The sequence below is a fragment of the Pseudoliparis swirei genome, chromosome 20, assembly GCF_029220125.1.
Source record: "Pseudoliparis swirei isolate HS2019 ecotype Mariana Trench chromosome 20, NWPU_hadal_v1, whole genome shotgun sequence".
Classification (NCBI taxonomy): domain Eukaryota; kingdom Metazoa; phylum Chordata; class Actinopteri; order Perciformes; family Liparidae; genus Pseudoliparis; species Pseudoliparis swirei.
In genome coordinates, this window is record NC_079407.1 from 18558039 (window position 1) to 18582265 (window position 24227).

A 24227-nucleotide genomic window follows, 5' to 3' on the forward strand; every position below is an offset into this window, starting at 1 on the left:
TTGATCATCAGAAAATATGCAACACCCTCCTCACATGTCAACAATAATAAGTGTTAAATATGATCTTAATACCCCAATTTAAACCATGATAACTTAAAGGACTAATAACTTGGCATTAATAAAACCATAATACAGAGGTAGAACTGCTCTCCTCTACATTTGGATTGCATTGTCTTTCTGATGTTTACTACTGTAGCACCCCGTTGCCAGAGACTCGGTTCAAACGCCGTAAAGACAAGTACGCTCAAGAAGCAGCGTTGTTTTGACAATATAAAATGTATTTGGACAGTATAAAGATTTGGTTTAACCCGTGACAGATAGTTAGGCGGGCAGGAGAATAGAACAAACAAAAGACCAAGGCAGCGTCTCACTAGAAAATACATAAAATGTAAACAGAACTGATCACAAATAACTGCCAACAAAGAAAAGACAAACTCCAAAATAAGCTCCTTCAACCCACCAGCAGTCCATTGACCCCACTTGGATTCCAAATATAAGCCCTCTGCTCTTCTAAAAAAAGGTCAAATTAAATTAAACAAAATGTGTTTTACAGTATACCAAAGCAAAAAAAATCATTGGCTACTCACAAAATACTTGTTAGTCAGATGAATGCATTATTGGTTTTGGTCTTTAAGTATAATTTGTTGACAATAAGAAAGTTACAGAAAATCACCACACGCATCGTTTAAAAAAATATTCCAATATTTTATTAAAAACAGCAACAACAACAAAAAATTTACAAAACATGCAACTATTACACTATAAACAAAATGACTAAAAGCAAATTCTTCAAAAATTGGTGAGGAAAGTGTCATAATTTGTCCTGTTTCTTAAATAAAATGTGGAATAAAAAAACAGAGGTCATTTGAGGACACGGTCCACATGAGGCAGACGGTCTGCAGCGTGAATCAATGACCAATCAATGCGGCTGCAGCCGACTGGATTCTTATTGAGGCAGGTGGCGGATACCCCACCTCCCCGCTGTGTGCTGCCGGCGCTGCCGTACAGTGTGCGTCAAGCCACTGCAGAGGTGGCTGAGGTATCACTCCACAGAGAAGGCTGACAGCACTGGGTTATTGATGTGGAACAGAGAACGATAGAACCGCCTGCAGAGAAAAGCCCTCGGAAGTAAAGACGGACAAAGGAATCTGCAGTTGTTTTCCTGATCGTTACCCGGGCTGTGCGTCTATCCATGTCTGAAGTCCTCAGAACTATCAGCCAAGCTCTCTTTACCTGTGGGTTTCCCATTCTTCCCATCCCCCCCCCACCCCCAATTCTGAGTCTTTATAAGGAGTCCTGCTTTCGTTTTTTGTACCTGCGAGTCCTTCTCTCTCTTTCTTCTTCGCTATTACTGCCACTCGAGTTGCCGTCTACGTCTCTCGCTCTGTTTTTTTCAGTTTTCTTGTTTTTGTGTCGACTTTTAGGCTTTTTCCTCTGCTGCTCGTCTTTGGTAGCCCTGCTGTCGTCGCTGCTGCCGTCACTGCTTGAGCACTTACGCCTTTCCGCCTCATCTTTCTTCTTCTTTTTCTTTTTCTTCTTTCGAGAGGATTTTTTTGATCGTTTTGATAAACTTGCTTCCGTCTCAGACTTGGACTTTTTCCTTTTGTGGCACCTCACCTTTCTTGTGGCCCTGCTTTTTTCACTAAAGAAAATAAATTAAACAAAATTAATTGAGGATAGGAATGCCATAATGCTTTATCGGGACAACCCACCAATTTTACACATCAAACTTGTATAATGGCTTCTGGAGGAGCTTTCTCAAGTATGGACAAAGTAAACCTTCATGATGTTATGAGGGTTCTCTCAGCTTTTAGACAGCTTGGTTTTAACAACAACCAAAAACAACAAGGATGATAAAAGGTCCTCAATATGTTCAGGTAAACAACCTGTGCCCAAAGGATTTTGATTACAGAGTTGTTTGTGTGAAGACTAAATCATTGTGAATTGATAAGATTACACTTCATATAAAACATTGGGTTCAATTACATTAGATGGTTATCAGGTGATCTGAGTCAATATGAATTTAAATATTTCTCTCACAGGAGCTCCAACTTTATGGAAGTGCAGTGCTAAATATCCTACTTATTTGATGCAGTGTTGCATTTTTTCTTACCTGTCGCTTTCAAACTCCTCGGGATAAAGCTCCTTGAAGCCACTATGTCCCCACCTGTGACACAAACAAATAACTTGAAGATTCGTCAACCTTGTCCAACTCCTCTATATTTACCCGATTGTGTAAAAAACATCTTGAATTCAAATAAGGAAACCAATTAAGATTCTTCCTTTTCTACGTTTTACCTTAGAAAAATAAGCCGTTCCGAGATATTTGCCGAACTAAAAAATACTGAGATGAAGGCTTCTTCGTATGCTGTACCTGTCGGGATCACTGGCCTTAAATTCATACAATTGGCGACTCCAGTACCGCGCCTCTCTGTCATCATGTTCTGAGAGGCGCTCTCTGCTTCGACTCAGGTCTGTCGGCTGATCTGACACTCGATCGCAGTGCATTTGCCCCCTGAAAAACAACCACAATCAATAAATCAAATGGCAACACACAGTAACAGCTCTCTAAACTTGAGCTACATTTTTAAAGCTTGAGCTTTGGTGTCACTGAGGTTGAGGTGGCTCAAATGAAATAAGGACAATTACTGTTCTTACCTCACACTCTTTGTATCTGGAAAATGTTTGTCGTGGGATGTGTGGACCTCCCAGTTTCGCGTTTTCCACATTTCCATCTCCTCCTGGATCTGCAGTGGGTCAACAAAAGTAAGTTGATTACAGACTGTCCAGACACACAAACATACCTTCTCACACTCACATAGCGAATGCCGTTTTAGATCCCCAAACAGGCATTCCGGTACCGTATTACAATACTTAGAGAGGTTATAGATGCCTCAAACAAACCTGCAACATTCAGTTAGTGAACCTGCAAAGGCTGCCAATATCAGTAGCCGACATTAGCTCAATATTTGTGAGCAGGACCAGCAACTGGATCAGTGTCTAAGAAAAAGCTTTCGGTCAAAAACACAACATAACACTAGGTAAGGATCCCACTTCTGGACAGAAAATCTAAAAAATACCAGAATTAAATTAGTTGATAATGTATGGTTTTTTTTCCATCTTAACATTAATACTAAAATGTAAACCAATGTACACTCTTAAATGTGACTTTTTGTCTCTGCATGTAACATAAGGGAAGAGACCAATGTTGTGGCATTTTTTTAATTCAGCCCATTTTAAAAAATAATTATACTCATGAATGAAAATAATAGTTTCAGCTCTAAAACTAGTTTCTGTTCTTGATCAGACATAAATGGCTCTACACTTTGTGAACTGTTGTTTATGGGGAGGTGAGTAACTCCCACATTCTCAGTCCAGTCCTTAAACTGAGTATAATAAGTACAGCTACACTTATTGTCTACACTTGGTTGCCAATTAATTTAGATACTTGTAAATGAATGACTTAGATATGTATATGAATGCAGGTATAACTAAATACAATAAGCATCAGTATAACTCACCTCATTAACGACAATAAAGATTCCAGGTTGTCGTATTACGCTACATTAGGTTTAGCTGGCTGTACCTAATAAACCAGTTATGTTTCCAACTCGTCGTACAAACGCATGACCTCAAACGCACCTTATTGTGAGCACCTGTGTGGCGGATGACGTTCCTCAACAACGTCTTCCCCAGCGGCTGCTTCGCCATCATCCCACCTGACACATGACACACGTAAGTCAACAGGCTGAGGCTGATCTTTGGTTGAATAACCTAAACATACGAGCGATTAGTGTAAACAGATCTTAATATATGACATCTGTAAACAAAAAAGAAGAAAAAAAAGGATTCTTTCAGTTGCATGAAAATCACCCGTTAGCCTAGCTCGCTAAATTATCTAACACGGCTGGTTATTCAGATGCAATAATGTCATTCGGCAATAATTGACCTGTTCAAAATCTGCGTAAACTACTAACGCTAGCTACTATCACACTTTCGCCGTCATTTCGCAAAAAATGTACAAATTGTACCTTTCCAAAAGGAGTAGCATTCAGGAAGAACTAACCCCTCTTGTTTAGCTACAGCAAAGATTTACACAGAAGTCCCGGTACTTCCGCTTTACTGGCGCACGTAACGTTGTCGCACACTCTACGTCACTGATCGTTGGAAATACTGAAGTGTGATTGGTCCAATGGTCCGTCAATCATCGAGGGGCGAGCTGTGAGCCGATCCAGCTTGTAGACATTGAACACAGTGCAAATTTAGCAGTACAGGGATATTTGTTTGATTCTTTTATATGAATATTTAAAACGATACACAACTCTTGATAACACGTTTTTTGCACCATTGGATTTAAGAACAACCTACGTTTTGAATATTGAATAGGCTACCAAATGGCTCAAAGCATTATGAAAGATGATGGATGATGGTCCCACTGAGAGTCAACACTATATGCAGTGTGCAGCTGCACAGCTACAGAGGTTAATGTGTTAACTTGCCCAAACAAACCAAAACAATGAAGCAGTGACTGAGAAAGAAAGTAAAACATCATGCCAGCAAAAATAATAGACATATTTTATTTTTCCTTCTGTTGCCAAGGAAGAACAAGAGATGAAAGACCAAGCGCATACCTGCTAGATGTGTAAGTATACGCACCTGTTTGTTTTTTAATGATACACTCATGGAGGGAGAGATAACATAAATCGATTTTGGATGAAAATCAATTCACAATAAATGTCAACGCTGTCACGCAATTTTAAATGACAAATCGTTGAATTTAGGACTGTCGGTCAGATAAAATCATTAATTTACATGAAGGGTGTCACCTTGAGCTATGGGCACGTTCTCATTAGTTTCTGAAATTTCTTGTGTCAATCTATAAATTTAATAACTGATGGATTTGCCAATATTGAAAGTGATTATCAGCTGAAGTCCTATAATTTAAATTCAATTCAAACCTCTTTTTACAATTTATAATCTCGTTTAAAGTTTGATCACTTCTTTGGGATAAATTCTACTTTATTCTCTTTTTAAATTTGTATTCTAATTCAATTCAGTGTTTTTGTACAGCCCAATATCACAAATTACAAATTTGCCTCAGAGGGCTTTACAATCTGTACACATATGACATCCCTGTCCCAGGACCTCACATCGGATCAGGAAAAACTCCCAAAATGCAGTTTTCTTGACTCATCAGATAACGCTCCCCAACTTTCTCCAGAATATAATAGTCAGTGATGGAAGAGGCTCTCAGGACATCGTGCGGAAATATTAACATAAAATTATATTTACAAGTACTCATTTTGCAGAATGACTCATTTTGTATTTTCCCTTTGGGGACCAGGATAATCGTATTGACTTCACAATATCATAATGTATTTCATGATTATATTTTTGTTTTATTAATCTGAACTTGGAAGGTAACTAGTAAATTAAGTTTAATAAAGAAATGTTGTAATATATATGTATATAACATTTGCCTATTTAATGTAGTGGAGTATAAGTTCCCCCTTTCTTGTGCCTTGTGCTAAGAGACCTGGCTTGACTTGTATATTACCCAAATAAAAACAAGCTACATCTAAAAGTAGCCCCACCCCATGTAACCAAGCTTCACTAACTTCCTCAGAGGTGCACACAGGAGGCTACATAGTAGTATAGGCCCTATCAGCAAGACCAGCCATCCACATGGTGATCAACAGTCCTGGTAAAACATGCACATACAGGAGATGAATAACTTTGTAACGACTAATTACAAACCAAGGCAGTCATGCAGGCCAATGTGTAAAGTGTATGGTGCTCAATTAATTGCTAGCCTAATCAGAGGTAATAAGTAATCTACTACTGTGTATATAGCTACTGTTCATGAATGGAAAAGCTAGAACCTTGTTGAATTTAGTTTGTTTCTTCCCAGTTGTGTTTCATTTTTCCCCCCAAGAAATTGGATGCTTACTTTAAATGTATCAAATTCTGACACCAGTCACTGTGGACTTGAAAACGTTCCCTTTTTGAGGATAGAGGTATATATTTTGAATGTATTTTCTCTAGATAATTGGTTGAAACTTAAACAGATCTTTTAGTCTTTGTTGATTCACACATGTCAAACCAGATTTCAAGCAGAAAACCATGGTCAACATTTATTGTAACAAAAACTGTGACAATTCTTGTATTTTAAAGCTGCAGAATAATCCATTTATCAGTGATTTTAAGTAATCCACTTCAGGCCAAGTACTGTACGTAAGTGTAGTTTTGAGGTACTTTGATGTTCATTAGATTTCCAATTTTTGTGACTTGAAATTTCTCCACCACTGCATTTCAAATGCAATGATGTACTTCTTGCACCACTGCCATTTAATAACTCTTATATACTACTATTATCAATGTGTTTGTTGTTGTTGGTGAGCAATTAAAAAGCAAGCTGTATTAAATATTATTTGGAATTTGGCATTTATAATTGGACCTGAATCCAAGTGGATACCGGATTTCTTAAGATAAAGTATTCTTTTTTACACTTAATTAACTGAAACAAAATGTCTTGTTCACATGTCAGTGCAACTTTTCCAAAAAAATTCTGTTGTTAAGATAACACATCAGAGCTTGTGCTACCATGTCAGAAGTCTGACCTATGAGTAGTTGATCAGATCATTTTAGACTCAGCATTAGTTACTCTGACAACTATTTAATGCACAAATATGTTTGGATAAAGGCTGATTTATAATGACAGCGACTATATTCCAATCATCTTCCACTCTCCCAGTGTTACCTCCCAACACTAAACCTAAGCAGCCACATATTTCTTTTCTAAATTGTATTTGACATCAAGAATGGATAGGATTTTCGGGGACACAATCGTATCAGTCTGTGGTGCTTCATGCACATCAGTTTGAAGGTCATTGGAATATAAAGGTGGGTAATTCTTGTTTCATGGATGGCATCATTTCCAATCAGAATCCATGGTGGGCATTTTAGCAACACATTTACAAAGCGGCCGATTGCATGTTGTCCCTTTTCTATAAAGCGCCTTTCATTGCACCTCCTCCATCCCCAGTTGTAGAATGATTTTCCCGCCACACTTTGAACGGCAAAGTCAATCCTCGTATATCATCCACGCATGACTTGAATAGTGTCTCTTCAAGCTACACTGTTTCCCTCAATTCCCTTCCCTCAAGTCACATCTTGGTCTGCCAAATATTCTTCAGATGCCTGAGTTTGTTCTTGCTTTTTTTTTTTTTTTGAGCAAAAACATTTAATGAATAGAAATAGGTGCATAAAGAGCACGTTAAAATGTAAAGGCTTCTTCGGGAAAGGTTTTTCAAGTATGATTTTGCCAAACTGATATTACAGTAACACATTACTGGCAGCTCCATCGGCCCAATATTCCTCATTTGATTCACATGCCTTGTGGGACATTTAGTTTTTTTCACAGGAAAAAAAGCATGGCATAAACATCTGAGAATCACAAGAGGCAGTATATACAATTACAGTGATCCTGATGTGAAGAGTATTGTTAATATGCAGTAAGTTACATTTGTATACCCTATAAGCACTGATTATTGTTGCATTATCATAATAAACAAAAGCCTGATATTCAAAAATGTAAACAAATGTAGATTTTCAAGTTTCTCTGTCGATCTACATGATGGTTCTGATTTTAGCTGCAGTGAAATACAGTTCACTAAAAGCAAAGGGCGATGACGATTATTGTTGATTATTGTTGTCTTATAAAAAAAAATTGACACAATCACGAAACAAATTCCTTCAATAGTTTAGGTTAATAATAATGTATAATCATTTCAATTGTATTATAGATATTAAATACTGGATTTAGATGTTATATCTGAGCCACTAAAACACCAACATAGTTTTTTATTTTTAAAAGTGTTTGTATTTACATTATTTTGTGTGCACTGAAAAAATAGTGTAAAGACTTCATTATTCTTCGTAGCCTTTAAACTATGTGTGTCTTTTCAAACTAGTGAGTAACACTAATGTGAGGAGTAATATGAATTCATCAAACCATTCTTGCTTCTGATTTAAAAAAAAAATCTTCATACAGTTTTAATCTAATGCGACATAAACTTAAATGTACATTTCCATGGCTCTGTAATATCGCTCCACAATAAAGTATAGCTCTTTAAAACATATGTTGATGGTGCTTAAACATAATTTAAGACGGTGCCATTGTCTTCTGAGCAGAACTGCAAGCTGCTACTTGGAGACCTGTTTCACATCCTACAACATTTCTAACGGCTTAATGGCAGCGTGCTCAGCCAAATGTTTTTCAAACGAGTCCTGACACGAGCGGCGCATGTCATAGAAAATCTGCATTTTACATTTTCGTTTAATCTGATGGCTCTAATGTTGTTCTCTGTGTGTTTTTCAGGCTTTCTGTCACAAATGGAGTAAAAATGCCGTTCACTACACACAATACACAATAGTGTCTTCAATAGAAAGAGCTGTAATTGTAGGCTCATGTGTGCATTCTATAAATAGCATTTATGTTTGGTTATTTCCAAGTAACTTATACAATTTCTGTGTCAGTATATCATTACCTTTTCACATGTTTTGGCTTGTAAGGTATGTTGTTGTTATGCAAGCTTGACATGTTTGTGAAAAAGAAAACCAACAGCTTTGTAACTTTCTCTGTCAATCCACATGTTGGTTCTGATTTGAGCTGCAGTGACAAAAAGCAAAGGAAAGGAAGGGGAGACAAGGAGAAAATGTCCCTCCCCCTCCTCCCTGTGAAAGGAGAGAGCATTGAGGAAAGAAGGGAGGAGGAATGAGGAAGAGGGGGAGGGTAAACACACCCAGACACAGCCATGTCTGACAACCACGCTCACAAAAAAAAAAAGGAAGGACTGCTACAACAGAAGAGAGAACGGGGGGGAAGGAGGGAGGGCAGAGGGAATGAATGCAAAAAGACCGGCACAGAAAAAAGGGTGAAAAAGATGCACAAGAGCTGCATCAGTTCTCGTCTGCAGGGAACAAAAAACATTGTGTTCGTGAATGGGTGATGGTGAGATCAAGCACAGGGCGAGTGCAATGAGAAACCAGGCAGACGTTGGTTGCTGGTGTTGCTGAGCACCAATCCTCTCTGCCAGCTAGGATGAGCCTTGGTATGATTTAGGACCGGTTGAAGGCTTTTGATTAGGATTTTGAGCTTTAATGTTTTAGGAATATGCTGCTGGAGGGGATTTGAACGTGCTGTTATTTCTGATTGAACACAGTGTGCGACGTGGAGACGCCTTCGGTTGCTGCATGACGGGCTGCTCCCCTCTCTGCTCTCTCTGGCATTGTTTGGGCTATGGTCCTGGCTGAGCAGCAGAGCATCACCCAGATGCTGGGCTACGGCTGTCTGGGGGGGCTGAGCTTGTAAACGGCAGCATGGGAGCCAAACAGATGAAATGGTGAGTTTTTTTTGTGTGGCTGTTTAAAAAAAATAAAAGTATTATAATAACATTATGTCAATCCAGGCTGCCATTTGTATCTACTGATTGCATCACTAGCATATATATATAATTTCTTAATCATCTAGATCGGCATGTTGGTCTACCTTTAGTGTAATTAATGCATTTCACTGTCAGATCATGCCTTTGCTAACCTAACTGTGTCGGTTATTGTTCAGTGTGTGTATAGTGCAGTAGGTGTGGGTGTGTCCCTGTCTGTGAGAGCTGAGCTGCTATTGCCTAGCAACCAATGTCTAACTTCCATAACCGGCTCTTCTATTCCATTTGGATGACGATCAAACATTTCAAATTCCAATCTAACAAATACAATCCATTTTTTTTTGGAAAACTTAAATAAGGCTTGCTTTTAGACTGTGGGCCTATTTTTAAAAGCCACCATCTTTGTCTCGATTTGGTAGCATTTATGTCAGTTATCAGCTGCTATAACAAACGTATCCTTTAAATTAACCTCAAACTAGTTAATGTGTAGAATGTTCATGCTGCAGAAGTTCACAAAGACACAAGTAAAAGTACTTAACCAAGTTAAAGTCCTGCATTTAAAATCCTACCTAAACAAAAGTACAGAAGTATTATCAGCAAAATGTACTTTATATATCACACGTATTTGTCCCCTGTCAATGATATACATGTCAAGGTTATTGATACTGATGCCTCAATGTATAACCAATATTTTACACTTCACACTTTAAAAGCAGTTTAGTGCTTTAGCGAGTGCTTCCCAGACAACATGGAGGTTCTGCCCCCTGGTTTTGACATACATCTGAGGGCCTGTGAAATGATTGAGCGCAAAAAGAGTGTATTCAGTTGTATGGCGACTCTTCTCTAAAAGAAATGTGTTTATATATATATATATAAATTACATTTTATTATTATTATTTTTAGTGTGTGTGTGTGTATATATATATATATATATATTAATTATTTATTTTAAATATAAGAAGTGCCATTATATGAACCGGGATTAAAAAAAGTCAAGATAACAATAACAATATTATGCAAATAGTGTGCAATCCAAAACATATGAGAATCAGAAACATGTATTAGCTACGTGTGTTAGACACAAGAAGAATTTGACTTGGCGGCTGGTGTGTACACATTAGACAGACAAACAGAACAACAACAATCAAAAACAATCAACAGTCAACATATAAGATAAAATAGATCGAATAAATCTGATCATGAGGGTCAGTGGGGGACCTGGGCTCTGTTCATGTGGGTCATATATACAATAAATATGCTAACATTTTAATTAGGTTTACAGTGTGGCTCATAAACAGAGAAATAGTAGGGACCAGTCTTGGTGGGGTTGCATTTATATACAGTATATACTGTACATTTGCATGTACAATATCAGAAGTCTAAGTTATTCATGATATTGTACTAACGGTCTTATTATGTCCCTCTGAGTCCATTATTTACAGCAAAAAAAACTCACGGAAATTTTACCTGGTAAAGGAGGGACAGTAATCCAGAGAGATAAGAGGATACTACCTCCAATTAATTGGTACTTTTTGATACTCAGAAATGTTTTGAAATTAAACCATCTGAGGAGTTTATATGGTAAATGTCTCTTTGACAGAACCGCTAACCATTTAAGAGGGCCCGAGTAGACACTGCTTTTTACAATTAAGGAGTCACCGTATGGCACTAGTTTCATCTTTAACAATTAATCGATTTTATAAATGATCATGTTTTCTTTTTGTAAAATCTTAATCTGGGAAGTAACCAGTAACTGCAGCGGTTAGATACATGTACTGGAGTAAAAACTACAATATTTCCCTTTTTGAAAGTAGAGAAGCAGAAGTGTAATGCAGCATGAAATGGAAATAGAAACCAATAAATTGCCTCTAAGCTGCAATTGAATACGCTACTATAGTAAATATACTTCAAATTTTCCACCATTACTGATCATATGCTGTTAATCTTTTGCACTGAAGCTCATCTCTTGCAAATCCCAGTGTCTAATCTTTGGTTTAACCCATATGTTCCTCATCTGTATGTTCTTCTGCTGCAACACACAGCAGGGAGCATCTTAAATGAAGTTGTTGGTTTATTGAACTGCTGCACGCTGAGACAATGATGGAGGGTATCTTGATAAAGTCTTTGTCTGCAATGACAAGATTAGTTGAAAGCAGCTGCTTCGATCCTCTTTCCTCAAACACTTGGAGATAATCACAGCAGCATCCGATAAGACACTCGGTTAATGTTTCTATGTGACCTAGTGCAATTGCTCTTTCTGAAGAAGAAGCTGCGGAAGAAGCAAACTATCAGACGTTTCTCAGTGTTGTGTTTAAACTGACAAGCAAAGTCAGTCTGTCAGTTGGATCACCATATGATGGAGGTTCAGTCTAAAATAGCTCAATAACTAATGGATAAATAGCTATTGAATGCCGTATAGCCATGGTTCCCAAATGATGAATCATAATAACTTTGTAGTTCCACCACAAGGTTGACATTTGTGTTTTTTCGTGAAATGTCAAAAACTTTTGGTTGAATTGTCATCAAATTTAGTTGAGATATTAATTTCCCAAAAAATATCTTTTGGTGTTCCCTTAACTTTCCATCTAGTTTTTTACTGGTCAATACTTTCGCTGACTTTTATTATTTATGACCAAGTACCTGCAAAAAACGTTGTGCCAAAGGCAACGCTAACTCTAAAGATTAAGGGAAAATAGAGATGTTAGGGTTTACTGTCTGTTGTGATACTTACTCATGCTTATGATATTAGATAAGCTGAAAATCTCGTTCGCGACAATCTCCCTGCAAATGTATGGCAAGAACATGTCTAGCTGAGCAAATGTGATCCCTCAGGACATTCTTTGGTTTCTAAACACAGTTGTATCCCACAGTTAAGTCCATAGTTATATTTTACTCCTAGTTGTTTGGGCCTCAGGAGCCGGGTGGTGAATGGTGATGCTTCTCTAATCCTTCTCTGGCAAGGAGTTTAGATCCGTTTCCGCAGAGGCAGGCTTGTTGTTGTTTTCCCATGCAGACACAGAGGGGGGGAAATAAGGAATCCCATTTTAAAGGACCATGCGTAATGCCATAGGTCACAGGTCAAAGCAGCAGATTCTAATTTCCACAAACGCCGCGGAGTGAAGATGACAGCCCGCCTCGCCCTCAGGCGGCGGGGGATGCTCTCAAGAAAACACAAGAAACCCAGCCACTCAGAAGTCAGACGAGCATTATGTTTTGAAATTATTGCCAAAGGGAAGCAAACTGTGTGAAGACTTTGCTGTGTGAGAAATGCATCTCCTCAGTATCTTCTGAACATGTCTCTATCCAGTTCGGTCGACTTGTCTGTGATACACTGTTTAGTATCAGCATTGCGTGTTTAAAAACAGATATTTAAAACCCTTTTTCGAAATGTGCTAAATTAAGATTTGGTATGCTCTTTGGGAGTTATTTAATCTAATATCTCAATTTTATTTGACTAGGTTTATTTATTGACATTTGGCAAGGATGCAAGCACACACACACACACACACACTCATTCCTGCCTGTGCCCACCATCTGTTTCAGCCTCAGCTCAGCCAGCCCTGCTCACTCCCCCAAAGAGGAGTATGTTATCACCAAGTGTGCTGACACCCTTAAAGAAGAAACATTCCACGATCAGTCTGAGGACCAGGGGGATGACAAATCTGAGCTGACAGAGAAGAAATCTGTCACAGGTCGGTTGGCTGCGCATCAAATAGAGCAAGATGCAAAGCAATGAATCCACATAGGAAAGAAAAGAGAGAAAAAAGCCCCCTTGCTTCATCCCATCTGTACCTCCCTTCCTTTCAGAGGATGTGTCTCTGTGTGGATTGTGTCCCTCCCTCGGGCACAATGTGCAGGAGGAAGAGAAGTCCTGGGAGGAGCAGCTGGATGCCCACCAGGAGCAGCTGGAGAAGGAGATGCAAGAGGCCAGGAGGATGGTGTTCCGCCTTCAGGTGAGTCCTCGTGATGACACACTTGACCAATACACCACTGCATCTTCAATGGGAGCCCATTGACAGAAGGCACGGCGACAGCAGATGCACCAGAGGACGGTAACAGCTCAAATGTAGAACACAGTGTTTTAGAGGTTTAAATGGATTCAATAAAGTTGATGAAATATAAATAAAATACTAAAAATGCATTAAAATAACAGAGTTATAAATCGACTTGGCAGGAAAAAGACATGTTACATCCCGGTTGAGGGTTCTATTTGTTAACCGTGTTATGGTCAGACGGACAATCTAATCTCTTGGATTCCACTGTTAAATCAATATCTATATATGTGTGTGTGTGTGTGTTCCTCAGTCGCTGCTACTCCATGGCTCCCTCCCTGAAGAGGACCAGGATGGCTCTGTGAGCTTCGGAGATAACCGGGCTAACGCTGAACAGCAGCTGGTACGGGGCCCTCGCTCTCGCTGCTAACTCGTGAAGCCAGTACTTGCTCGTTACTCTGTGTGAAGTGTCAGCGTGTCAGCCCTTCTGTTGGGACGATGTTTGCAGCCATCGCTCTCCTCCCTCTGAGAGAGAGTGGCTCCTGTAGAGCACACCTGAATCTCTCTGATCTTCTGGCCCGCTGTCGTGCAGGCCCACGGCCTCCTCGTGCGCTCTGACAGTTTTATATTCAATTATCACGCTGCTTATCCCCTCTCCCTTTTGAAGGTTCTATTCCGCGGTCGTCTGGACCAAAGCATGGAGGAAGCCCTTGATCTCAAGGTACAGTTTGTAAATGTAATTGGGTTTACGATAGACGAGTTGTTAAAAGTAAATATCCCCCTCCTCTAATGCCTCTGCTCATTTATGTGGGTCTTAGAGGGAACTCCTGAGAAACAAACAGGAGGCACGCCACCTTCAGGCCATCAAGGTAAGCCTCTTACTCTAATGGTGTCCTTTGTGTGTGGCTTGTAAGAAGGATCAACTCTATTCCACTCTTGAACTGTCCAAAAACGATGATACTATCGCACACTGTGTATTTTTATATTTACATATATATTTATAGATTTCTTTCCTCTTTTTTTCATAAATATAATACAGTTTAGAGGAGGGTAAATGCTGCCAATGAGATACAGGTGGATGTAGTGTATCTGTATGCAGGTCTTCTCTGGACCTGTCTTTGATCGCCCCCTTTTTCTCATTAGGATGCTTTACAGCAGCGCCTGGCAGTGCAGGAGGATGCTGTGCTGCAGCTAAAGCAGGAACTACTGAGGTGCAACATGGCCAAAGATCAGCTGGAAGGGGAAAATGTCAGACAAGTGATGATTTCCATTTGACACAATAAAGTGTTTGACCTGTGAATGCAGAGAGCAATATAACATTCATATATAATAAGCCGATATGCCTGTTTGCAGGGAGAGCTCAAACACCGGTTGAGTGAACGGAACAAATTACTTAATGAATATGAGGTATCGTCTTTTATTTGTGTCTCCATCAGTTATTCTTTGGATACATACATGCATATGTAGACTTAATTCATCCATCTTTCTTGTGACAATAGCGGCAGCTCGGGAGGAAGGACAGAATGCTGCAGCAACAGCAGCAAAAGCTTGATGATGCTCAACATAAAGCACATGAGGTCAGCCTTGGACGGGTAGGGTTCATGATACGTTTCCAGTGCTTCAACAACGGATGTTTGGATGAAAATGTTATTTTTATTTATTTATAGAACATTTTCAAAACCAAGGCAACAAGGTTCTCCACACAAAGAAAAAAAAAAAAAAAAAAAATTACAATTCAAGAATGAAGTTGAATCGGATAACAAAATGCATTCATAAAACGGGTCAACACAATTCCAGGAATATAAAATAATAGGGTGTTTTATTAAATCAAGTAAAAACTCTTCAATAAAAGTACATTTTAAGAAAATATTTAATGGATTATGTAGATTTGTTATTTTCTCAGCAATTTCCCAAAACAGCGAGGCACTGTCGTTTATTCAGCAAACTTTGCTCAAGCACATAATGACATGATAACACCAGCTTCTTCTGCATGATTTACATATTGAAATATCTTGTGATCCATTTTGCAGTCATTCAGGAGTGAAAGCGGTGGTTACGGTAACCCAGTGACTTCAACATCTCCTGCAGTATTCCAACACACTGCCCCAGTACGTACGCTTTTTTCATTCACGTTTTTAATCAATACTATTAGTTTCTGTTTATTGTTTATCTTTTAACGGATTATTCTATGGAAATTAATTTCTGGTCAGAAGTCGGAATTTTTTTTTTATAGTTGTGCATTTCAAAAATAAAAATACTCATGGTAAGTCAAATTATAGAAACAAATAAGTCAAAATGTCAGAAACTATATTAGAACGATGATCTACTGATGTTTAGGAGACACCAAGTTAAAATAACTCATACATTTAGTCTTACACTTAGTATTATAACTTTGAACTACTCCATCATTTTGACCCTCCTTAAGAACTTTTATTTTTATTAAACCTTTATTTGTGTATGTAAAAAAAAAAATCTTGGGGGAATTAGGCTTCTAGTTCTTTTTTTTTAAAAAGAAGTATATTTATAGAAGCTGTTTGTCACAGGGCGAAGAGCTGCAGCTGGTCAGGGAGGCACTGCGCAGTTTGAGGGATGGCTTTTCTGGTCATGACCCCCAACATCACACCCTCGACACCTTGGAGCAGGGCGTGGCCAGTCTCATGGACCGATTACTTACTGTGGACAGCCAGCGCAGACAGGACAGAGGGGTACGCACACCTTTTAAGATGTATTCACACCATATCGTGTGAATACATCTTAAAAGGTAGCAACACATCTGTGGCCTGGCGAGTGAGTCAACAACCAATGCACATGCAACTGTTTACCATGACTAATTGTTTCTTCCTCTAGGAGGAATTTAAATCACCGGGACGCAGAGCCAACTCGACAGACCGTGACTCCTGGCCGCAGAGCTCAAGTGAGACGAACATAATCCTTGTTGTTTGTTTCGGGTTTGTCGTCCTCTGCAACATCTCAACGCTGGCTGTTAACTTGTGCGAGAGCCAGTTTACACTCTGGTTGTAAATAACAGTATTTGTTGTTTTCTCTGATTATACCCAGAAATGGCGCACTCGCTCAGCAGCCCGGGCCTGGACACCGCCATCTCCACTAAAGTGCTCTACTTCACTGATCGCTCGCTCACTCCGTTTCTGATTAACATCCCAAAAAGGTGAAAATAAAGACAGTTGTTGTTTGTTTCCTCACTTGTAGCTTTCATTCATTTGAAGCAAATTGCTGTCGTGGTTCGATCTGCATTCAGACCACACATGGCTTGCTTCTGGCATGAAGTGAGCTTCTTGTAGATTCAGCGTCTGTGCTGGTTCAATGTTTATTCTAGAAACGCTTAATGTCTCCTTGTGTGCATGTACAATGACTGATTGTGTGCTCAGCTAAATGTAATATAATCTTACAGGCTGGGCGAGGTGACACTGCGAGACTTCAAGGCCGCTGTGGACAGACAGGGCAGTTTCAGATACCACTTCAAGGCCCTCGACCCGGAGTTTGGTACAGTGAAAGAGGAGGTAGGCGTGGCAGTACAATCATATTCAACTTCAGCAGGCCAATGTAAAATGGCAGTTCTGGGGTATAAAATATGCTAATAATAGTCGTCCGTGGCTGTGCTATACTTCAAAACTGAGTAGTCATTTTGGCTGTTCAGGTATTCCAGGACGGAGCAGTCGTGCCTGGCTGGGAAGGGAAGATTGTAGCGTGGGTGGAGGAGGACCACGGAGAGAGAAGGTAGAACCCAAATACCACAGATCACCACTACAAACCTCAGTTGTTCACACTGGACCAGGATTTCACCGAAGATACTTTTGATGCCATGAATGAGAAAAGTGTAATGCCACGAAACGGGACCAATGGATACACACACTTTGTTACAAAACAATGTTTTACAAGTTTCATATGAAGAATTTGACTTGACATTGGGATAGCACTTTATTTTCAGGAAATTGTTTTCAGCTCTTAACAAATGAGTCGAACTACCAATTAATGGTCAGAAACGTGGTACTGGAAACTGATTTACAAAAGTTGACATGTTTTAAGTGTTCTAAAAGGCTGTCACCATGGTATGCTAGCCTTGAAATTAAAGTGTTCAGTGACATTTTTCACATGTTCCAGATTGCCAAATAATTGTTGTTCTGCATCAATTTTGATGTTTTTATAAACAGGAATTATCGCATGGATCATGGGCCTCATTTATTCCCTGGGCGTACGGTAAATGACACTGTAAACTAGCTCCTAGCCATCATATGCCTCCGCTCATACACCAACACATGTATAAACAAAACCCACGGATTGTTATTCAAGTCAATCCTTTTTGGGGGTTAATAATTACGGCACAAAGGGACACACTTGTTTCAGTAAAAACATCATTTTTTATTTGAGAGCAGATCAATTTAATGTTTGCTGAGGTTTCGAGGCAGATCACACGTCGCTGCGTAGTATATGTTCACAAGTCTTTTCACATTGCATAGCAGTAATTTTGTTTGTTTATGCCAGAATTTAAGCCTTACAACTTCAGCCCATTCCTCACACAACGGAAAAATTATGTGGAGTTGTTTCTCCATTTAGGCAAATAACTAGAAAATATCCACTCTCAAAATCAACCTGTGTGTTTTCTTGTTAAAAATGGCGCACGCAGAGTCTTCAATCACAGTTTTGGGGAATTCCAAAAACAAATAGTAGACATCTTCGACTTCCAGTAAGACGTCGTCCTGTAGAGAAAAATACATTCAGCACACTGTTTGACTCCTAAATGTAGAAAGAGGCTTATTATGTATTTTTTTTATGAAATCCAACTTTGCAAAGACACACATTGGATTCTAAAGTGATTTCACTAAGGAAAACCACGCCAGCAGTGATATATGTTTACAGTTAGTTTATTGTGAAATAAATGAATGAAGGGTTGATTATGTCTGGAAGAAGAAGAAGGGTGAAGAGCGGGTTGGGAGGGTGAGGTGGAGACTGCTGACTGCTGTCTGGTAGAGGAGGGATGAGGGAGACTGAGGGGGGGGGTTGGGGTTGTCTTCTCTGGAAGCTCAGGTGCAGAGTCCCCAAAAAAGATGGAAAGCTGGAATGCATGCCCATGCCCGTTACGAGTGTTAGAGTATCGAGGAGGGAGTGGAGGACATCAGAGTCTCAAGCAGAGCAGACTGAGTTGAGGCAGACACAGTTGTTGCTCTTGCAGGATGTCGTCGGATGATGATGCGGCGTGGGTCGGCGGGTAAACTGAGATGGAGGAGAACTGGAGGAGGGGAGACGATCGAAATACGGGAGGGCATCGAATCTAATGCAGCCTGTGAGCGTGGCTGTGTGCTGCTGTTGGTGTGGGTGTGTGGCAGTGTGTGGTGGCAGTGTTGTTGTTTCGTTTTTATGAGCGTGGCTATGTGTGTGTGGTGCTGAGTGGCGGCAGGTTTGTGGAGCCCCAAAGTGCAGAGCCCCAAACCGAGAGCGATTTGACGAGAGATGGATGCATTATGATGAAATGAAGATTACTGGACATTCCTGGACTGAGGACGATCTGATGACGATAATACTACTGATAGCGATGGTCGGGGATAAAGGGGGGTGGTGGGGTGGTGAGGGGGTGTAGAGGTAGGTGTAGGTAGGATTCGACGGCTTGTATTGTGAGGGTAGTGGTGGATGTGAGAGTGGTCCAGTGCAGAGGCAGTGGTGTGAAGAGACGGTGGTGAACAGGCGAGGGTTGTGTTCAGGCAAGGCGGGTGGGGTTGGGTGTAGGATGCGGGTGAAGTGCGTGTAGGTGTATTAGCGTATTCAGAATCATGAAACCTGTGGGAAAGAAACAGAGGAGAAGTTGCGTTAGTGTTTGTAAGGTGCGGGTTAGAGGTTGGGATGCGGGAGGAGGAAGAGGGGGAAGGGGTGGGAGGAGAAGGGAAGAGAGGGAAGGAGGAAGGCGAGGAAGAGAGATGACCGGAAAGAAGTGGGGTAACGACTGAGGCAAGGAGGACCGCGAGAGGAGAGGTGACGAGGGAGGACAGGATCAGGAGAGGTTAACGGTGTAAGGTGAAGGTTGCAGGTGGGATGTGGGTGGTGGGTGGTGGAGGATAAGGTGGGGTGGTGTGGGTGAAGGTAGAGGGGTGGGGGGGGAGGGGTGTATTAGGGATAGGGATTAGGGATTAGGTGTAGGGGGGTAGGGGATGGGGGGATTAGGATTAGGGATGGGGGAGGGATTGGAGGGGATGTAGGGATTAGGATGTGAGGATGTGTGAGAGGGAGGGGGGAAAGGATGGGATGGGGTGGGGGTCATGATGGGAGTGGTGGTCGAGGGTTGAGGGGGCTGCTGGGTCGGAGTGGTGTTCTGAGTGCGGAGACGGCTGGTGCGTAGTAGGTTTCTTCAAGCGAGAGGAAGTCAGTGGACGTTTGTGGGACGGTTATGTCCCGTCTACGTCGCTCGGATTTTATTTCGGCTCGGTGCATGAATGCCGGGCGGGGCTGCCTGAGACTGGGGGCTGCAGCGAGCGAGCTCGCCGGAGGCGCAGGTTGAGGAGAGAGGGGAGCGGAGCAGGGCGGAGGCCAACCGCCTCCGGCTGCCTGACGGTCGGCGGCGCCTTTCGCCTTGCTTGGCATCCTGCAACTCTATCTGGGGGCCTCTGCTCGGCCTCCGGTTGTGAGCTGATCCGCATTCCGGAGAGAGAGGAGAGAGGGGGGAGCGAGGAGAGGGAGAGGAGGCGATTTTGGGATCACCGCGGTACAAGAAAAACGAGGAAGCAACGAGGACAGAAAGAGGGGGGGGGGGGGGAAGGATGTAGGGATTAGGTCAGGGATGAAGAAGAAGGGCAGGGGGGACAGAGAAGAGACGGGGGGAAGGAGAGAGGAGATGTAGGGGGGGCGGTGGTGGTCGAGGCATGAGGGTAAGGAGGGCTGGGCTGGCTGGGCTGGGAGTCGGAGGCTGGTGCGTGCGCGGTGAGTGGGTTCCCTCTGAAGAGTGAACCGAGTGTGAGAGTTTTGTTTGAAGCTGTGTCTGAATCGAAGGTGCTGGACGGGTGTGTGCTGGACCGTGGCTCCGGTCGGAATGGAATGGCTCCATTTGGAGAAGGGCAGCGGCAGGGGGCTCCGAGCAGTGGGCGGTCATGTCTGACCGGCTGCAGCAGCGCAGCAAACACGGCAGGCTGCGACTCCCGCGACACGACCTCTACCAGGGAGCTCCTCTGGTGTCTCCACCGATGCCCGTGTTGACCCCCCCCCTCCAGCAGAGAGAGGGGGGGGGGGGGGGGGGGAGGGGAGGTGGCCGGCCCTATCCCCCCCCCCGATCCCCCCCGGTCCTCTCGCGATCATCTCTTGGCTCGTGCGCTCTGGTCAGCGCTCGCGCGGCGCGCCGCGGCGAGCAGCGGCGAGGCAGCGGGGGAGCAGCGGCGTTCAGGGGCGTTTCAGGCCTTCGAGGGGGAGGAGACGGAGAAGAGTCCAGTCTCAGAAGTCTCCGTCATTCGTGAACGAAACGCCGAAAGACATGGCTAAGTAAGATATACTTTTTTCTGAGGAGGAAGGTCCTGGGAAGTTTGCTGCGCGCCCGCTGCTGGTTGTTTTTTTTGTTTTTTTTTTTTTTTTTTTTTTTTTGCTTTTTTTGTTTTATTCTATTTATTTATTGTAGTGGACCTTGTATAGTGAAATGTAAAAAAATGATTATTGATATTATTATTTATATTGGTTAATTGGTAAGCATTGGTGATTGTGGCTTTGGGAGTGTGACTGTTGGCGTAGTTTGGCCGAAAAATTGAGGTGGTGAAGTTCGCGAGAAATACAGGGAAATGGGGCAGCTTGAAATGGGTGAAAGATGGCTGGGTTTGCCTGCCTGGACGTCATCTGAGCGCCGTGACTGGTGACGCGGGCGGAGAGCCGGAAGGAGGCCGGAGGCGCTGAGGAGAGTTGGCTGAGGATGCGGCCTGCTCCGGTAAAAATTTGTTTTTTTTTTTTTTTTTGATTTTGACTTTTTTTGTTGATTCTTCGGTCTTTGTTTGGGGGTTGCGCGCAGATGGTGGGGACGAGATGAGGTGGTGGGGCGGTGGCGGGCGCGGTCGGGAGCCCGTCGAGCTCCGGGGCGGGAATTGTGGTGGCGGGATGGATGGCGGGGCCGGCGCAGCCGATGATGCTGCGACGAAGCGTGGGAAGTGAGGAGGAGGAGGAGAAGCGCTGCAACGCTGCTCAGCTGTCCGTGGAGGGTTTAGGATTGTGCTAGTCCGATGCGGACGTGTCTACCCTGTGTGGAAGGAAGTTGCGCATGGGTATTTATATGGTTACGTACGTTGTGGATGAGGAGGGAGGGAGGGGAGGGAAGGAAGAAGGAAGGGGGGTTAATAGTGAGTGTGTGACGTCCTTGGCGTTGCGACGCCGCGGAAGCGGAAGTGCCGTGTCCGTCCGTCCGGTCGGTCCTTCGTTGATTTAGTCTTTTCTTTCCTGTTTGTTTGTTTACATGGAATGCTGCGCGGGGCGAGCTTGCGTCTTTTCGTTTACTGCTCACCCACCCGGGGTGGGTGGAGCGGCGGGCAGGAGGAGTGGAGGCGTTCGGCGGCTGGATCGCCGCGTTCGAGCGGCGACCGGTTGGGGAAGCAAACGCCCTGGCGCGAGCGCGAGCGCTTCAGCGAAGAAAGGAAGGGAGGGGAAGGGGGGGGGATGGGATGGGGATGATGGGGTGGGGGGGGGGGGGATGGCGGGTAAGGTAGGGGGTGAGGAGGTTAGACGGTGAAGGTCGAAGGGCGCAGAGGCGGGTTGCCGGTCGCCGGCGTGTGTCCCAGTCGCTGGTGGTAGAGGTCGCTGGTGGGAAGGTTCTTCTAAACGTAAGGAAAAAAAGGAAGGAAAAGGGAAAAGGGATGGGGGGGGGGAGGGGGGGAGGGGGGGGGGGAGAGGGGGGAGATGGAGAGGGGAGAGGGAGAGGGAGAGAGGGGTTCGGAAGGTCGGTAGCTGGGTGGCTGGTGGCTGAGAGAGGGAAGGAGACGAAGAAAATGGTGGCGTGTTTAGGTGACGTGTCGGCTGAAGTCGGCTGAATGATTGGCTGAATGGAATGCCCGAAGTCTCCTCTGTAACTATTCCTTCATTTGAACCGTTCAAGGGAGTGTAACTGCTCACCTCTGAGATCGTCAGCTGGCACTCTGACATGGAGCTAACCTTTGGCAGATCCACTGTCAGCTCCATGCTGCGAGCGACTCCTGTGGTATCAGTCTTCATCTCAAGTTGGTACTCTGGCTTCTGAGGCTGCACAAATGTAGTCGAGATGACCTGGATCAAACCTTTATTTTTTTGTTCTGCCGGTCTGGAGATGATTTGAGCTGCCGGATCCTCGTATTGTTTCTCAGACCGCAGAGAGGAGATTTGCTGAAGAAGGGCAGCAGGGTTCTGACTCGCTATGAAAGATGATGCACCTACAGCAGCAAGGTGAAATAGTTCCATCATAAAGGGCTTGCAGCGGCTTATTGAGGTGTCAGACGTATTATTGCTCTACCTGTGTCTGGTTGTCTGGAGGTGTCGAGCCACTGCCGGAATCCGAGCCGACGGTGCACGTCATCCAGGCTGCTTTTTGGGCAACCGCTGACGACGGTGTACTGCTGAGATAAACGCATCCCATTCTGCTGCTGGGCAAAGCTCAGGGCCAGCAGATAAATCTCTGTTTTGTCTTTCTTACTGCCCTGTAGCACTGCAGGGTTTACTGCCACATCCAACACAGAGTATCCTGTGGAGGAAAAACAACCATGTGTTCTTCTGATTTCACAGATGTCTGCAGTGCACTGATGCAGCACAGATTTGTTATTTACCTTGACCTTCATTTGAGTCTGTTTCCAGTTTTCCTGCACACATTGGTACAGGCATGCTGGGATCTTGAGGTGCAGGCATACGTTTCCAGCTGCATATGTTGATGTACAGTGGCCCTTTCTTGGGCTCCTGTTGAGGCGACAGATGTGCCGTCTGTCAAAACACACCCAATCTCTGAACTATTAACGCATACAGGTGTGACAGCTTTCCTATTAAGGGCTAGATTCTGCTGTTTATTTGATACTAATGTTTTCCTCGCGGGTTTTTTTACAACTGGTTTTGGTTTATAATTCGTGGATATTGTTTTTGTTTTGTGTGTGACACTTAACTGATTATGTTTGGGTGTTATACTGTTGGTTGGAAAAAATAAGACATCTTAAAATGTTTTAGAAACTTGTGATTTTCTCAATTTGCTCGAGAAAATAATCTAGATATTCTAGATATCTACCATATTGCCTAAGAAAAATCTAAGATTAACTGTTTGTCTGTTAGACCAAGCAGATATACATGTTGGTAATAGTTGTATACATATGGCACCAAATCATAACATAAGTCATCTTTTCATAAAGAGCAGGTCTAGACTACTCTCTATAATATCATTTACAAAGACTTTCTTCAAACAGGCCGGAACCTCCAGCACAGCCGGTGCATAACGATGGAGAAAATGTGATTTTAAGTCAAATGTTTGTGTCGTGAGAAGTCATTTGTTCAGGCTTTTATAGCCACAGTAAAGTTAAATACTTTTTTTTAACGCTATTTATAATTTACCAGTATCTCAGTGCACAGGCAGGAGTCGAGCTCAGGCGGTGCTCGGAATTCAGCTCCTTCCTTCATCTGCTTGTCGATGAACTGGCGGTAGGCTGCGGGCTCATTTTGAGAAAGATCGTCCAGGATGGACCACAAGTGGCTCGCTTCCTGAAGAGCGGAGGACATCTCGCAGGGACGCCTTCGTTGGAGCTAGAAAGCTGCTGCTCACAGTGCTTCAAATGGTTTTGCGACGAGCTAACTAGCGAGGAGCTTAGCTAGCTTG

General features: G+C 42.7%; 3 protein-coding genes across 5 annotated transcripts; 1 reads left to right on the forward strand and 2 right to left on the reverse strand.

Moving 5' to 3' along the window:
* Positions 1–691: 691 nt before the first annotated feature.
* nkapd1 (NKAP domain containing 1) lies at positions 692–4103 on the reverse strand. Its single transcript, XM_056440402.1, has 6 exons — positions 4032–4103; positions 3643–3719; positions 2659–2747; positions 2375–2515; positions 2114–2167; positions 692–1642 (listed from the first exon to the last, which is right to left on the reverse strand). The coding sequence occupies exons 2-6, from the start codon at positions 3712–3714 to the stop codon at positions 1285–1287; spliced, it is 714 nt and encodes a 237-aa protein (XP_056296377.1). The 5' UTR covers positions 3715–3719; positions 4032–4103; the 3' UTR covers positions 692–1284.
* A 4870-nt stretch (positions 4104–8973) lies between these two features.
* On the forward strand, positions 8974–17620 carry dixdc1a (DIX domain containing 1a). Of its 3 annotated transcripts, none has more exons than XM_056440398.1 (16): positions 8974–9113; positions 9225–9404; positions 12987–13135; positions 13251–13396; positions 13749–13838; positions 14103–14156; positions 14254–14304; positions 14579–14683; positions 14789–14842; positions 14935–15027; positions 15466–15543; positions 15979–16140; positions 16283–16349; positions 16493–16601; positions 16845–16953; positions 17091–17620. In XM_056440398.1, the coding sequence occupies exons 2-16, from the start codon at positions 9382–9384 to the stop codon at positions 17172–17174; spliced, it is 1374 nt and encodes a 457-aa protein (XP_056296373.1). In that variant the 5' UTR covers positions 8974–9113; positions 9225–9381; the 3' UTR covers positions 17175–17620. The 3 variants fall into 3 exon arrangements, with proteins under 3 accessions (XP_056296373.1, XP_056296374.1, XP_056296375.1); XM_056440399.1 differs by having other exon boundaries at positions 14935–15012; XM_056440400.1 differs by lacking the exon at positions 17091–17620 and having other exon boundaries at positions 16464–16601; positions 16845–16927.
* A 228-nt stretch (positions 17621–17848) lies between these two features.
* On the reverse strand, positions 17849–24137 carry pih1d2 (PIH1 domain containing 2). Its single transcript, XM_056440404.1, has 5 exons — positions 23966–24137; positions 23200–23326; positions 22890–23117; positions 22517–22809; positions 17849–18150 (listed from the first exon to the last, which is right to left on the reverse strand). The coding sequence occupies exons 1-5, from the start codon at positions 24128–24130 to the stop codon at positions 18016–18018; spliced, it is 948 nt and encodes a 315-aa protein (XP_056296379.1). The 5' UTR covers positions 24131–24137; the 3' UTR covers positions 17849–18015.
* Between the last annotated feature and the right edge of the window lie 90 nt (positions 24138–24227).

What these genes read in the sequence shown, in the direction of transcription:
- pih1d2 (XM_056440404.1), bottom strand. Translation starts at nt 24,130, where the DNA reads ATGTCCTCCGCTCTTCAGGAAGCGAGCCACTTGTGGTCCATCCTGGAC. An exon ending in GCCTGTGCACTGAGATACTG is followed by an intron (nt 23,327 to 23,965) that starts GTAAATTATAAA and finishes TCGCCTCAACAG; the next exon opens with GAGCCCAAGAAAGGGCCACT. An exon ending in CTCCAGACAACCAGACACAG is followed by an intron (nt 22,810 to 22,889) that starts GTAGAGCAATAA and finishes TTGCTGCTGTAG; the next exon opens with GTGCATCATCTTTCATAGCG.
- nkapd1 (XM_056440402.1), bottom strand. Translation starts at nt 3,714, where the DNA reads ATGATGGCGAAGCAGCCGCTGGGGAAGACGTTGTTGAGGAACGTCATC. An exon ending in CCAGATACAAAGAGTGTGAG is followed by an intron (nt 2,516 to 2,658) that starts GTAAGAACAGTA and finishes GTTGTTTTTCAG; the next exon opens with GGGGCAAATGCACTGCGATC. An exon ending in AAGGCCAGTGATCCCGACAG is followed by an intron (nt 2,168 to 2,374) that starts GTACAGCATACG and finishes TTTGTGTCACAG; the next exon opens with GTGGGGACATAGTGGCTTCA.
- dixdc1a (XM_056440398.1), top strand. Translation starts at nt 9,382, where the DNA reads ATGGGAGCCAAACAGATGAAATG. An exon ending in ATCAGCTGGAAGGGGAAAAT is followed by an intron (nt 14,684 to 14,788) that starts GTCAGACAAGTG and finishes GCCTGTTTGCAG; the next exon opens with GGAGAGCTCAAACACCGGTT. An exon ending in ATGAGGTCAGCCTTGGACGG is followed by an intron (nt 15,028 to 15,465) that starts GTAGGGTTCATG and finishes TCCATTTTGCAG; the next exon opens with TCATTCAGGAGTGAAAGCGG.